The sequence below is a fragment of the Beta vulgaris genome, chromosome 9 (assembly GCF_026745355.1).
Source record: "Beta vulgaris subsp. vulgaris cultivar EL10 chromosome 9, EL10.2, whole genome shotgun sequence".
In the NCBI taxonomy this organism is placed as follows: Eukaryota; Viridiplantae; Streptophyta; class Magnoliopsida; order Caryophyllales; family Amaranthaceae; genus Beta; species Beta vulgaris.
Genome location: NC_079210.1, coordinates 48,689,388 through 48,704,321, shown reverse-complemented (window position 1 = coordinate 48,704,321; position 14,934 = coordinate 48,689,388). Strand labels below are relative to the sequence as shown.

At 37.0% G+C, this 14,934-nt stretch overlaps 2 protein-coding genes across 2 annotated transcripts; both read right to left on the bottom strand.

Annotated features, from left to right (window-relative positions):
* Nucleotides 1-3,522: 3,522 nt before the first annotated feature.
* LOC104904384 (phosphatidylinositol 4-kinase alpha 2) lies at nt 3,523-6,649 on the bottom strand. The gene is made up of 5 exons (XM_010692613.4): nt 6,308-6,649; nt 6,064-6,216; nt 5,277-5,433; nt 4,148-4,309; nt 3,523-4,014 (listed from the first exon to the last, which is right to left on the bottom strand). Exons 3-5 carry the CDS (start codon nt 5,282-5,284, stop codon nt 3,756-3,758), a joined length of 429 nt encoding a protein of 142 aa, XP_010690915.1. The 5' UTR covers nt 5,285-5,433; nt 6,064-6,216; nt 6,308-6,649; the 3' UTR covers nt 3,523-3,755.
* A 452-nt stretch (nt 6,650-7,101) lies between these two features.
* On the bottom strand, nt 7,102-12,327 carry LOC104904383 (translocase of chloroplast 159, chloroplastic). Its single transcript, XM_010692612.4, has 2 exons — nt 10,258-12,327; nt 7,102-10,176 (listed from the first exon to the last, which is right to left on the bottom strand). The coding sequence occupies exons 1-2, from the start codon at nt 12,109-12,111 to the stop codon at nt 7,324-7,326; spliced, it is 4,707 nt and encodes a 1,568-aa protein (XP_010690914.1). The 5' UTR covers nt 12,112-12,327; the 3' UTR covers nt 7,102-7,323.
* Nucleotides 12,328-14,934: the final 2,607 nt, after the last annotated feature.

Below are 14,934 nucleotides of genomic sequence, written 5' to 3'. Positions count from 1 at the left end.
CTTGCGTGGACCCGGTTCACACTAAAAATAGTGTGGACCAGGTCCAGGCACGTGACCCGTTATATCACTTTAACATACACTATATGATTTTAACATACACTATATCATTATAACATGCACTATATCACTCTAACACACCCTATATCACTTTAACATACACTATATCACTTTTAACATACACTATTTACTTTAAGATACACTATATCATTCTAACACACCCTATATTACTTTAACACACCTTATATCACTTTAACATACCCTATATCATTGTAACATACACTATATCATTGTAACATACACTATATCATTTTAACATACACTATATCACTTTAACATACACTATATCACTTTAACATACACTATATCACTTTAACATACACTATATCACTGTAACATACACTATATCACTGTAACATACACTATATCATTTTAACATACACTATATCATTTTAACATACACTATATCACTATAACATACACTATATCATTTTAATATACACTATATCATTTTAACATACACTATATCATTTTAACATACACTATATCATATCAATATACACTATCATAAACTCACGTGATATGGATCGGGTGCACACTAATTAGTGTACACCGGGTTCATATTAGTTTTTTTATCAACTTAATTGTGACACTTTTTATTTTAGGAAGTTTCAATTTAGTTGTGATACTTTCATTTTGGGTAATAACTTCTCTCTATCTCTCTCCTATCACATGAAACCCTATTATTTTCTTTTGCTATCTCTTTCCTCTCGAAAAATCGTCCAAGAGTCCGTGGTATTAAAAGTGTCACAACTAAATTAAAACAGATGAAGTATAAGAAAGATAGTTGCCATGTTCTATATACTATTATCTTAAATTCATATTTAAGGTTCTCAAAAGATGGCAATTAAGAAGATTTCTTAATTGTTTCCTTTACCAATCATCCACCAATTCCTAAAGGTTCAACTGGTGTAGGTTGTGCAAAACATTTTAATTCAAGAGAATGAAGAATATAAAATCATTGAAATCCAAATCCTGATTCATTATTGATTGGTATTGCCTTGTAATGTAATTAAAGCATGTAAAACTATACTTCTATCCTATTATTTTGCTTTGTTAAGGATGAAAAAAGAAAGTTAGTTGCTTATAACTTACAAGGGCGACAAATGCAACAATTCTCGGATGCCATCAGTCAATTCAGAATTTTAGATCAACAATAATATCCAAAGTGGTGGAAATTTAGGTGTACCGTAAATAATGTAAGTACCATCTTCCACAACTTTATATTAAAGACAAAGCTAGAAATTAAAAGTTAACAAATTCAATAATATTTCAAGAAAATCTATTTATCCCACTTTACCATTCAAATAAGATCATTTATGAAGTAATATAATAACCAGTTTAGTCAAACTTATTGTGAAAATTCTACAAGAGTTACTTTTAAGATATATGAACAATTGAACATAGGGGCTGGTACCCTGCCAGCCCCCTTGTAGTTTTACCCCTGCTTCATTTGTTTGATATGTTCAGTGACTTACACATGTACATGTTGGACACTTACACAAGTGGCGAACACATGCCAATATGCTTCAGATGCTTTACATGACGTGTTTATTTATAACACTTATTCCCTCCGAGTATTTTATTAGTTTATCCTTCTTTTGACATAGAGTTTTAGGAGAAGTATGTACATGGGTCATATAAAGAAAGAAAAATCATTAATTTACTAGCATATTGTCTTGAAGTTAATGTTGTAGGCCGAAAAAAGTAGAGTGAGAAGGTAAAGATAATTACAAACAATTGGCGAGACCATCGCAAAAACAGAACGGAATAAGTGGTAACTAATAACCTAAAAAAAAAAGTGGATAAACTAGAGGGAATATAAGATAGTCATGATTATATTTCATAACTTTGGAGGCATATTTTATATCTAGAATTTTTGCATGATATACAATAAGTTTGGTAAGAGTCAAGAAAAAGGAAGAGAGCTAGAAAAAAAGAAGATAAAAAAACATTGTTTTATCTCCATAAGCCATAAGTACTCTCATGGCCCCTGTGCAGTTGCTCACCCTGCACATGGCCTTAGCCACCTTCGTCTAAAGATCGCATATACTATGATGCATAGGAGTAGTTTTCAAACGAGATTTACATTTTTAACGCAAGTAATTCACGTAACAATATTACTAAAGAGTCTAAGACTATACTTTCAATCACTATCAAACCATACACTTCGCAATCTCAAATAGGGCCTCCCCACTAATTAGAGAAAGATATAGCAGCCAAATTTGAAGAGTAAAAAGACCCTCAAATTTATTTCACTTAAAAAGGTTAAGATACACAGGACAAACAGATTCCAAAAGAAAAGGATGAGTATTCTGTATTTGTCCTTGACTAATAACTGACATGCTGTAAAAGTCTCACCACGAGGGATGAACAAAAGAAAAATGGACAAACTCAAAAAGGGTAGTTTGAAAATTACATCTTTCATTTGTTGAATAGTCATTATCCAAAGCATGCTATGTATATGTAGTATGTGGTTTCAGACTTCCAGCTATCCTCTACATATATGAAGTTGACATTTCAATAATTAAGTTTTTGTGGTGCTACTAGAGAGGGCTTCTTGGCCCTCATCTTTAGTGGTGGTACCAAATGATCTTTTATCTTTGGTTTGAATCTGAAAACCCGTAATTCAATCACTCAAGAGTGGAGCAGAGATAACGTAAAATTTCGCTTTAGGGCCTGTTCTCCCCGGTTTATTTTCAGTTCAGTTCAGCTCCAATCAGTTCTGTTCAGTTCAGTTCAGCTCCATTCTTTTATAACCATTTTGTTAAATATTATAATTATGCTGGTATAATTTATTTTACTAATTACTCTTATTATTATTATTATTATTATTATTATTATTATTATTATTATTATTGTTATTATTATTATTATTATTATTATTATCGTTATTATTATGATTATTATTATTATTTAAATATATATCATTACTATTAAGTAGTATTATTATTATTGTTGTTTCTATATATTATTTTGTTTATTATAGCTTTACTCATTATTATTACTATTATTAGGAGGAGGAACATGATTTAGGTCAAAGCACAAATAAACCCACTTTTTTTAGCCCATAAACCAATATGATGTATTTTTTTGGGAACTCCCATTGTGGACCCCATAGTAAGATGAAAAACCTTGTCAGACCGAAATCTCGCGCAGGTTAACCCGATTTGGGTTTGTGGGCAAATACTTTGAGAGTATGGGGATGATAAGGGGAAACTTTCCACCGAAGGTTCGCTCCTTACCACTACCACTACGCCTACGCCAAGCTTAGTATTTGTGAATAAAGTTGTGATATACAATTATACTCTAGACTCTTGAGACTAGAACAGATACCGAACAAAGGAAAGTGAGGATAATATGACAAGTGACAACGAACACCGAACAAAGGACATGTTTCCATTAGGGGGGGAGGAGTTTATGGTGAGTCTTTGACAAAATAAGAAGCAAATTGTTGCAAGATCATTGAAACTAATTGTAGTTATTTTCTTAATTGTCAATAGAAAAACACGGAAAAAAGGCCGCAAATAACACTGCTACAGTGGAGCAAAATTTACACTGCTCATTCAGTCATTTGTAAAAGGTACATCATCTGATGGAAAAGACGGTCATTTTACACAAAAGAATGTGCATTTTCATTGATATTTGCAAGATAATGCTATACTTTACAGACAACCAGAGGAATCCCACACTTAATACTACTTTTCTATACCTTGTTGCAAATATTGTATCAAATCATACCCTGCAGTCGTCCATTTGTTATAGGCATCAGTACATACACCGATCATGAAATTGGCTGCTTCGCGTTCACTCATCTCAGGGTGAAATCTTTTACGAAGATTATTAATGGGCTCACCCCTGCTGAAGCAAGGCAATCCACTGTCTGCCATCATTGCTACAGTGCTGATGATACCCTCCATATAACGACGAGCAACAAGGTATCCCTTAACACACAATCTGTAACAAAAAATTACGCAAGGTTGGTAATTGAGAGATACATAAGGCAGTGATGTGGACGGGATCTGATTCCAGTTCTTAAATAACGTTTAGATCATACATTAATAAAAATAGATAAATCGTCTACTCTTACCCCACAAAAAGATGCCAAGTATCACTTTTCATAGTCCCCGAAGGATCAAGCAGTTGAGTCATTTCATGACTCAGCTTGAAGTGAGCACTCTCAAAGCGCATGTTTCCACCAGGAGATGTTTCCAGGATGAAGCCAAAATCAATATGAACAAGCCTTCCGACACTGCATCATCGAAAATGATAACCAGCATTAATTTTGCTTTGTGAAGTTTATAAAGAGGCACGCATAAGATGATAAGAACAAAGAATTCTTAGGGAATCACCTCAAAGGGAATTCAAATACAGTAAACAGTCAAAGGGCAAGCGGACCATTACTTCCTCGTCCTCCTTTCCCAAGCCTGAAGCCCATCTTTGGCTTCCCCAGGTTACAACTGAAGCATCTAAATCAAGGCTAAAAACAGGCGCTAAAGAGAAAAGAGGTGCAGATGATTCTTCCTTACTACCACACAAGCTACACTGCGTTGCAGACCAAACTTTCTTCATTCACATCGTTTACGGAACTTTACCTTTCGCTAATTCTCATTACTCAAGCCAGAAAAGAGAGAGAGATAGAGAGAAGAAAAAGAATAAGCAAGAGCCTAGCTAATAGAAGGGAAATAGTCACCCAACCCATATCCTAGGACAGCTCATATATCATTTACCTAGATATTCTTGTAATATTTACACACATTCTAATCATCTAAGCACCAGCAAGGCAACAATTAATTGATAGAGAATTGAAGTACAATTAGATCTTAAGACTATCAGCTACTCCATTAAGCTTAATTTCATAGCATCTTGTTACAGGACAATAAACTGAAAAGTTATGTATACTAGCTTTTGAAAGGTATGGCAACAGCAAAGTAGTTTTACTCGCAATTAGTTGATCATATAAGTGTAAATATGCGACACAAGGACCAAAATGCTGTTACACCCGAAAGGAGTAAAGTGAAAAGGATGAAGACCTTATAGGAACACCACATGAGAAAGATCCTCAGAGAACACATAATCTTATTGCATCTCTTGATTTAACAATGCTTGGTTCCAACACCAGTTCAAATGTAATCTCTCATAATTATAGTAATATGAACAGCATATGCAAACAGATATAGTCATCCTACACCGTGCACGCTTACAGGAAGGTAGATTACCTGAACATGCGATATGTAGGACAAACCAGCAGCTTCAATTGTCAAAAGTAATCCATGTAAGGACCAGATCTGTAGTCCAGCTACTGAACTCTTTGCTAGAGCAGAAATCGAACTAACAGTTGCAGGAACCAGACTTGACAATGCCATAGCACCAGCACTGTACACAAAAAAGAGAAATTTAAATTTCATGTGATAGATGCATAAGAAACAGAAATTTATGAAATTGACTTCATCCACAATGCTTAAACAGTGTCTTAAGACTTAAAAGTATACATATATAGCTTGATTCAACAAGTTTTAATAATGTTTTACACCAAATCATGAATTTAATCGAAAGCGACCATTAGAAAACCAACTACTCCCTCCTTTCAGTCCTTCCAAAGATATTGTCCATGTCAAACTTTCACATATTCAAGGAGTATGAACTAGAAGAGGAAAAAAAAAGTTGGGCTAATAGGAAACGTCGAACTTTTCGATTCTTAACCCATGATAGGGCTAAGATTTAGCTAAATACCTAGCAAGCTTGGTGTAGCTAGCAAGATTCTCACCCCCCTTACTTGGAGGTCACAAGTTCGAATCCTACCAACTGCAAGCTCTTGGGATTGAAATTCTCCTAATCCTCTCTCCCCACTCTAAGAATCTGACCTACTACACTGGACTAGTAAATCTTGAAGGTTGAGGTCGAGGTTCATTTTGGTGATAAGGAATATATATATGTGTTACATATCAAAACCAAAAAAGAACAGAGGGAAACTGTAAGGCTGGCATATAAGTGACAGGAGCTTACTGAGTATTGATTTCACAAGGAAAGCACAAGTTGTATCAGAAATGTTCGTTCTTTGAAATTGTTTCTGAAGTTGTAGGTCTTTGGTTGAGTCACAGCACGTAGTTCCATCATAAGGAAAAAATCCTAGAGGTGTTTTTATTTTTGTGGGTCCCCCTGTTTCAATATGCAAAAAAAAAGACAGATTAAACCTCAGATACACGCGCGCACATACACACATACAGGAGAAGAAATAAAGAAGGCTTACGGAAGTCGGTGCACAAGGGAAGTGAATAGGAAGGTTGAGAGAGAAGCAGACACTGAAGAAGAAGCAATATTGCAGTAAAACCAGCCATTTCTTCTGAGAATGGCAGCTGCTAGAGGCTTTCCACTTTTTATGTCCTCAAAGATGATCCACAATAAGAACCAATCAGTAAATTCATAACACAAAGATCAAAACCAAACAATATATATGAACTGCAATGCTAAGCTATTAGAGAAGAATAAATCCACAAACGGTAATATGTTCACAAATTTTCAAAAAGTTCGTTTTACTGACAATTACTAAACTTCTTAGAATACTTCTGCAATGCTAATAAATAAAATTACGCATTCAGAAATGTAACACTTGAGAACGGAACCAAAATATCTCAAGAAGATACCTGCAACAATTTCCCACCAGCTGCAAGAGATTGTAATCCAATTGTATCCTATAAAATGCAACATTTAATTACATCATACAAAAAGGGGGAAAATTAGAATCTTTTCAGAATTGCATCAAGCCCTCTCTCAAAATTGTGTGGTTTTCAACATCTCAAGTCAACCGATTCTCTATCATGTCTTTTTCGACAAGATAGTGTATTCAAACCCACTAAACGTCACCCAAGATGATCATTTGAATTGAATCAACATGTTTTTTGTTAGAAGGATTATGTAAGAAGTGTCTCTCATTTTAGTGTTGGTGTGTTCTATGTTTTATGTTATAACTGTAATAGCATTATGTTGTAATTTCGTTTTTAATTAATACAGATCTTCAAGATGTAAAAAAAAGAAGAAAAAAAAGAACAGGAAAGAACAAAATCCAATTTCATACTCATATTGAATACATTAATAATAACCCGCATTACTAGGGACAACCCCAAATAGAATAACTATAGTGACGAGACACAGCATTATTAAAAATGATAAAAGAAAGTGACTCAAGATATAGCAAAGTATTCGTCACAATATAATCAACATTGATAAAAGAAAACAAATGACAGAAACCAAAAATGAAATGGGATTTTAGTAGATAGAGTAATTCTCAGTGACATTCGGCCTCAATTTTTGATAAAGGGCAAGAGCAATTGGCATGAGACCAGCATACGCAAGAGCAAGATGATCAGAGCTGCTTGTCCTCACTGTGATCTGCCCACTCTGTTTGTTGTTCAGGGCAACACGAACAGCCATCTTCGAACCCCGGCCAACAGAAATTTGCGACTGAAGGTTACCTCCGATTGCCAAGTCCCCTCTCCATTTCATCAATGATAGCACAAACGAGGACTGATCTTGGCCAATAGGATAATCTGCCTCTCTGAGACGCACTTCCAAATTAGCTCCATAAGCAGCATCCTTTTGAGAGCGAACAGTTCCTGTGCTCCCCACCAAAACCAGCCTCTTGCCTAAAGCAATTTGATCTTCAAGCTTCACTCCTGTGGCCACATTCTCCCCCAAAAAGGTAACAGATACTCCCGCAGCTGTCTTGTTCTTCTTCAAGTTTTTGAATTTGCTTTCTCCTCTCACAATGTAAGCAAGCTGCTTACCAATAGTTTGAACATCAAAGCCAACTAAGCTAGAACCATTTTCTCCATGCTTCGCCGAAACTGCAGAATCCAAATGGATGTTGAAGTCTTTCTTATCTTTTGTCACCTGGACTGTAACTGCTGCAGGGAAGCGTCCCGCAATTCCAAGATTCTGCTCAACATTGACACCATCATACCCACAATCATGGTCCCAACCATGGGTGTCCAAAACTGGCCGAGCCAAGAATTGTGATGTTGGTTCCAAGAACCGATATCGGTAAGCTGGAGTGTCGCTGTCAAATGATGGCGGCAAAACCATGTCAGGCAATGGCACGGGTACAGCAGCTGGGGATCCATTCTCAGCATCATAATCTTCTGGCATCTCACTGGAGTCATCCATACTATTCTTCCCATTCTTCATTTCCCTCATTCTCTTGAGCTCCTCTCTCCACTGCTTCTTCTGAAGAAGCTTCACTCGATAATCATATTCCTCAAAATATGCCTTTCTCTGTTCCTTGCTAAGCTTAGCAATCTGAATTTTCCTCAAAGGCTTAAATGGTGGGAGTTGATCATACTCGTCTTCTTCTTCCTGATCAGAATCGGACAAGTCGTCCAAGTCAACATCAGAATCACCATTGTCACCACCCTGATCAGCTGAAAGTTTGGGGTGAGTACGAGGTTGCAGCAATGAAGATAACAAGTATGGGAGAGGAGGGGAACGAACACGGAAACCAAAAAGTTTCCTGGGATCTACAGGTTCTTGAGGCTTTGAGGCCAAACTTGCGTCAGCCAAGATTTTTAAAGAGTAGCACAGCAACAATAACTGTGGTCTCCAAGCCTGGCCATTAGGAAGTACCTTCTCGCCTTCTCGGTTCTTACGACAAGCAGGGTGGTTCTCCACAAGGGAGACAGGATTCATCATGCCTAGATTCATAAAACGCAAATCACCAACCGCTTGACCAATGGACTGCTGAATAATATGGCTACGCTGCCCCACGAACACCTCGTAACCCAATGGAACACCAGATGGACCATCTGGAGGTGCACAAGCAGCATGAGTGAGAGTGAGAATGACACTCCGCCAGATTGAAGTCCCAAGAGAGTTGGTAATTGTCCTCAACATAGGTAGATCATTTAGATCTCTTGTTTGTGAATCCAACCGATCCACATAAAGCGTGAGATCTGGAGGGTATCTTTTGGTGAGCTTCGCGACCGAGGCTAAGACTTTACGGTTGAAGCCTTGATCCATTGCAGATGATTTAAGACCAGGTGCATCAATGACCCTTAGCTTGACGCCGTCCACGATTCCACAAACCTCATTAACAGAAGTGGTTTCAGGTTCAAATGCATTAATTTTGACCTTATCTTCACCAAATATAGAATTGATGGTGGCACTCTTGCCAACACCAGTTTTGCCAAGAACCAGGATGTTCAAGGAAAAGTCTAAATCATCTTTCTCCTCAGCCTCAAGCCGCATAGCTGTCTGTTTCGCATTATCAAGAGTGAAGGACGGAAGTGCTGACCTACCTGCAAGAATTCCTAGTTTATAGAGAACTTGTGCTGATACAGATTGATCTGCTGTCTGGCGAAGTCTTTGAACAAGCCTCAAGAATTTCACCCTCAACTCATGTATATTCTGCAGCTTCTTTTTGTCTTCGTCACTTAGGCTCTCCTCAGATGGAGCAGCAACACTTGGTGGAGCAAAGATGCTGGAGTTGCTTGAGCTTGACGCAGGTCTCACAGAACGAAGTGATGTTCCTAGACCAGCAGGACGCTCAACAGAGAAAAGGCGAGACCCATCTTGAGATGTTATAGTGATAGGGCCAGAATCTGAGCCACCACTAGTTGCCGCTTTCAAAAGAGCAGCTAATGCAGCAGAATCAATCAATTCTCTACCCTCCCCTTCCTCATCAGAATCAGCTTCTTCCTCTGAGTCTGTGACAATCTGGCCATCAATAATCTCGGAACGATCACCAGATGCCAACTCTTCCATAAAATCTCTGGAAGATACTTTATTCTTAAAGAACACAGATTCATCTTCACCATCAGAGGCATAAGAGCCTCCATCATCATGCTCCTCTTGTGGTACATGAAACCTCTCCTCAGCTTCCTGTCCCTTATCTGAGCTCAAAGTTTTAGCATCAATCTTATCAGATGCAGCATTATCCACTTCTGCATGCTGAACCTTGTCTTGATCCCCACCAGAAACAGATTGTACCTCGTGAACAGACTCGCGCTGCTTGGATGATTCATCAACTTCGGACTCAGTCCCCTCTGTGTTCAGTTGCTCAGCAATCTCTACTAGTGCAGGTGTTTCTACTTCTCTTGGAAGTGCCTCTTTGTGCTGTTCACCAACCTGCAAATGAAAACCAGATTTAGAAGATTGAGGAATGCCACTGGAAGCCAATTCAACATGAATAACATAGTAAGTACTCACCTCGGATGTGTTAGCACAAACCTGTGGCGCCAACTCATTAGCCAACGTCACGTTTTCACTAACACGTGCTGCGACATCCTTGACTTCCATTTCCGTTTCCACTGCTCTAGAATCCCCCACAACAGCTACTCCAGATCTTACAGCCTCAACAGCATCAATAATCATCCCATCAACAACAGAATCCCCTTCACCCGTAATCTTTGGCTCATCAAATTTTACAGATTTAGAGGCTCCTTCACCCGTAACCTTTGCCTCATCAGAATTTACAGATTTAAAGTCTCCTTCACCAGTTACCATTGCCTCATTAGAATTTGTAGATTTAGAGTCTCCTTCACCTGTAACCTTTACCTCATCAGATTTTACAGATTTAGAGTCTCCTTCAGCCGTTTCTTCGGAGACAAAATCTTCTTTCATAGACGCAGATTCTTCAACAACAGTATCTCCAACCTCAATTCCTGTATTTTCTGAGCCTTTCGTGTCTTCTATCTCCCCAACTATAATAGCTCCAGACCTATAAGCCTCCACAGCATCATGTTTCAATTCCAATCTAGAATCCCCCTCATCAGTTACCTTCACCGCAGTACCTTCAACAGATACAGGATCTACTGAAGTGGGTTCTTCAACAACAGAGATTTCCTCCCCTACTTTAACCTCAGAATCCACTTTTTCTTCTCTATCCTCAGTGATATTGTCCATTGATTCAACATCTGAATCCTGCCTTTCCTCTTCTATTACAACAACAGCAACCCCTGACCTCACAACTTCACCAGCATCCACGTTTATGGAGTCCACAACAGCATCCCCCTCATTAACCAACTCAATACTACGAGAGTCAACTTTCGTGGTATCCAAGGAAGTCTTATCTTCAAATTTAGAACCCACACTATCATCACCATCGACCCCCTTAGCCTCCAAAGACTCACCCTCTCTCTCCTTTTCAGCACCCTCATTACCCAATTCACCTATTTTTTCTGTTTTCAGCTCCTCGAAAGATTCAATTTTTGAAGGCTTGCTTTCCTCTTCGACCCCAACAACAGCAACTCCTGACCTTACAGCTTCGCCAGCATCCACCTTTATGGAGTCCACAACAGCATCTCCCTCATCAACCAACTCAACACCACCAGAAGCAGCATTTCCGGAATCTAGAGAAGCATTCTCTTCCTTTTTGGAACCTACACCGTCATCAACACCAACACCCTTACCCTCCACAGACTCACCTCCCCTCTTCTCTATAACCCCCTCACCACTCAAAACACTCGTTTCTTCGTTCACCTCCTCAAAAACCTCGTCCTCATTCTCTCCCTCCTCACCCAAAACCCTAACTCTAGGAGCCTTTTCAGCAGCATATGACCTATCCATCTCATCCACAACTTCACCACTATCCTCCTCTCCGCTACCCACCTCATTTTCTTCATCATCCCCATCATCCGACACCTTCGCTACCGGCAAACCCGCCTTCCGGCCCCTCACACCCGGCGAAACCAACGAAGACCCAGATGCAGGTTCATCAATTACACCCACCTCACCTAATTTTTCTAGGGTTCCATCATCTGGGCCAGCCATAGGAGTCTCAAACTCCTCCTCACCATTCACATAACTCCCATTATTACCACCACTACTAGTAAAACTACTACTAATACTACCATTACTGCTGCCATTACTGCTACTAGTAGTAGAATTCTTATTAATTTCATCGTTTTCACTCATTTTTTCAGGAGAATTATTGTTTTCGGCAACTGATTCTATAACAAATTCATCAACATCATCATCATCATCATGAGAAGGAAGAGCTCGAATACCTGAGGGTTGTCGGGCAAGAAGCGACGTCGTTTCCACCTGAGATTTTGACTCCATTACTTCAAGTTCTCAACTATGGAAGTTAAGTTCCCTCAATACAATAATTAATTTTGTTCACAAAAGGGGGGTATAGAGTTTATAATAGTATGAGCGAGGTTTTGGGTGGATTGATGAGGGAGTTATGAGAAAAGAGAATGAGAGAACTGGAGAGAGATAAGGTAAGGGATTAAGGACGCAACTCTGGAGGGAGTTTGGGCCTTCCAAACTCCAAACTGAGTACTACTATAAATGTCAAAAAAAATTAGATCTTTATTTTCCTTTTTATTTTTATCTTTAAAATCATCTCTATTCTATATGTCAAGGACACTAAAAAATAGCAAAAAAAAGAGTAACTACTTACTTTCATTAAAAAAAATAAAAAAGTAAAAATAAAAAAAGAAACTACCTAATTAATTAAAAAAGTAAAAAAAGATTAAAAAAAGCATTACAAAAAGAAAACAATTAACAATTCAAATTTCCTAATTTATTAGATATAATTTAAAAAAATTATTTTACGTATTTTCGCACGTTGCGTGCATATAAAACTAGTTTTACAAAATGCAAAAATCATGTATTCTAATTTTTGAAAATGTTTTATACTTCTGTCGTTCTTTTTCTATTGCAACAATTGGTTTATACCCTATTCATCCACCATACTTTTACGATCTATAGTGATTTTTACGTATAAAAAAATAGTCATGTGGGGTTTTGTTAGATTCGTCTCGATATATACTTTCAAAATATCAAATTTTTATTATAACTAATTAAAGATAACACTAAGAATAGTCTTTTATGTGTTTCCTGAACCACCCTAGACTAAATTATTTTTAGGATACCTGACAATATTTATGGTTATTCTATTGCATAAACATTGACATGAATCGGTATTAGTTAGAGGCCGGTAATGGGCGATATGGTTCTTGACCGTGTCTGTACCCTCAACTCCAAAAAGTCAATCTTTGGTTTATTTTGACCATCTGTGGAGTTAGGACAGGAAAATCTACATTAGATGAGTCCCTAAGATGTCCCTACAGTTTTCCAAATATCCAATTAGTTTTATGAATCTTTATTTTAATACTTGTTGGCGACAATTTTCAATAAAACCTTTACCATGGAGTAGTCAAATCAAATACGCGTTCATCCCGCATAGGCGAAATAAAAACACGCCTACACTAGGTGTAACACTCCGTCCATTCACAAGCAATGAATAAACAAAATAGAAAGATTTATTAAGTAGTAGACGACAGCAGAAATATCGTTAAGACGAACATCTCACTCTAAAGTTCAAATAAAATCTAAAAACATCAAAATAAATCCTAAAGAACATTAATCCAAAAGTATCATCGGTATAAGTAATCCTCCTAACTAGCTCATCGGTATATCTCATAACCCAAGACATAAAATCAGGCGACAACTATTAACCTACAAAATATATCAACAATCATCCACAATCAATAGGGAATAACTAACAGCTCTCCCAGCTAAATTAGGATCCACATACGAGTTATCAAGCATTAATAATAAGTCTCAATCAACATAAAATATCAAACGTAATTAAATAATAGCCAAACAACAACTAACAGTTTAACATGCTTAAATAAAGTAAATCAACAATAATAAACTTAATATAACATACAAGATTTATAACATAAGCCTCTAAAATAATAGAACATAAATAATTAATAGGTTTTGAGAAGGAGCACAACATCAATGGATCGCGACCCACTTCTTAAGGTTTGTGAGATTGAAATCTCCAAACAGCCTATGTGCTTACGTTCCCTACTGCTTGTGTCTAAGAATGGCCGAACTCCCGATGCAAGATATCACCCATCTCAATACTTCCCAACCTCTCGGAAGACAACAATTAACCTACGTAATACCCCTAAATCACAACCTATGTGGTTGACATGTTTTTCACCGGGTACCATATCTATCCCATCGGATATCTTAATCTCAACATAAAAAAATTGTTCTACTAATAAAACTATAATTTATTCATCAATTAATCTTCAAATAAAAATAATAAGGTTGCTCTTAAGGCCTAACACCTAAAATCAGCAACAACTAGGATCTTAATCCAAAAGTCTCATTTCAACAATATTTATTCTTCTCAAAAGTAATAGTAATCATAATACTGACAAAAAAATCATTTCTCCCAACTAAAAATAATAAACCAATATTAAAATATACTTATACACCAAAAATACGGTATGATCAAATACTCCAACTACCAAGAATACCTTTGACATGTGTTGGCCGAAGAATTTGTTAGTCTTGGAATCAAAGATCAATTTTCTTTTAGCTTTTGACATCCATGTAACACCCAAATTGAATCCCCCATAATTACCCATTAATTCATTATTTATAACCCCCCATTTCCCTTCTTATTATTAGCCACCTTTTGGGATGTTCCTCCAAAAAATACTGCTCTTTACTCTCTCTTGTTTTCTGAGTTTAGGTACAAGGTTAATTACAACATTAGTTATAATACCCCAGTACATAACTTTTGGCTAAGCGGTACTAAAAACAATATTATTTTCCCTCGAATACTGTAATGTGGACAACTTAAATTTTGATTTATAAGCTACAACAATATTATACTCCCAATTTAATACAATCAAAACAAACCATCATAAAATAATTAAAAAAACTCCTACATACATAGTCACAATGATAACATAAGAAGCAAATTGTTGCAACACCATTGAAACTAATTGTAGTTATTTTCTTAATTGTCAATAGAAAAACACGGAAAAAAGGCCGCGAATAACACTGCTACAGTGGAGCAAAACTTACACTGCTCATTCAGTCATTTGTAAAAGGTACATCATCGATGGAAAA

Excerpts from the sequence above, each read along its gene's own strand:
- LOC104904384 (XM_010692613.4), bottom strand. Across the intron at positions 4,015-4,147 it reads ACTTGGCATCTTTTTGTGGG|ATTGTGTGTTAAGGGATACC; the intron begins GTAAGAGTAGAC and ends TTTTTGTTACAG.
- LOC104904383 (XM_010692612.4), bottom strand. The coding sequence starts at position 12,111 with ATGGAGTCAAAATCTCAGGTGGAAACGACGTCGCTTCTTGCCCGACAA. Across the intron at positions 10,177-10,257 it reads TTTGTGCTAACACATCCGAG|GTTGGTGAACAGCACAAAGA; the intron begins GTGAGTACTTAC and ends TTTCATTTGCAG.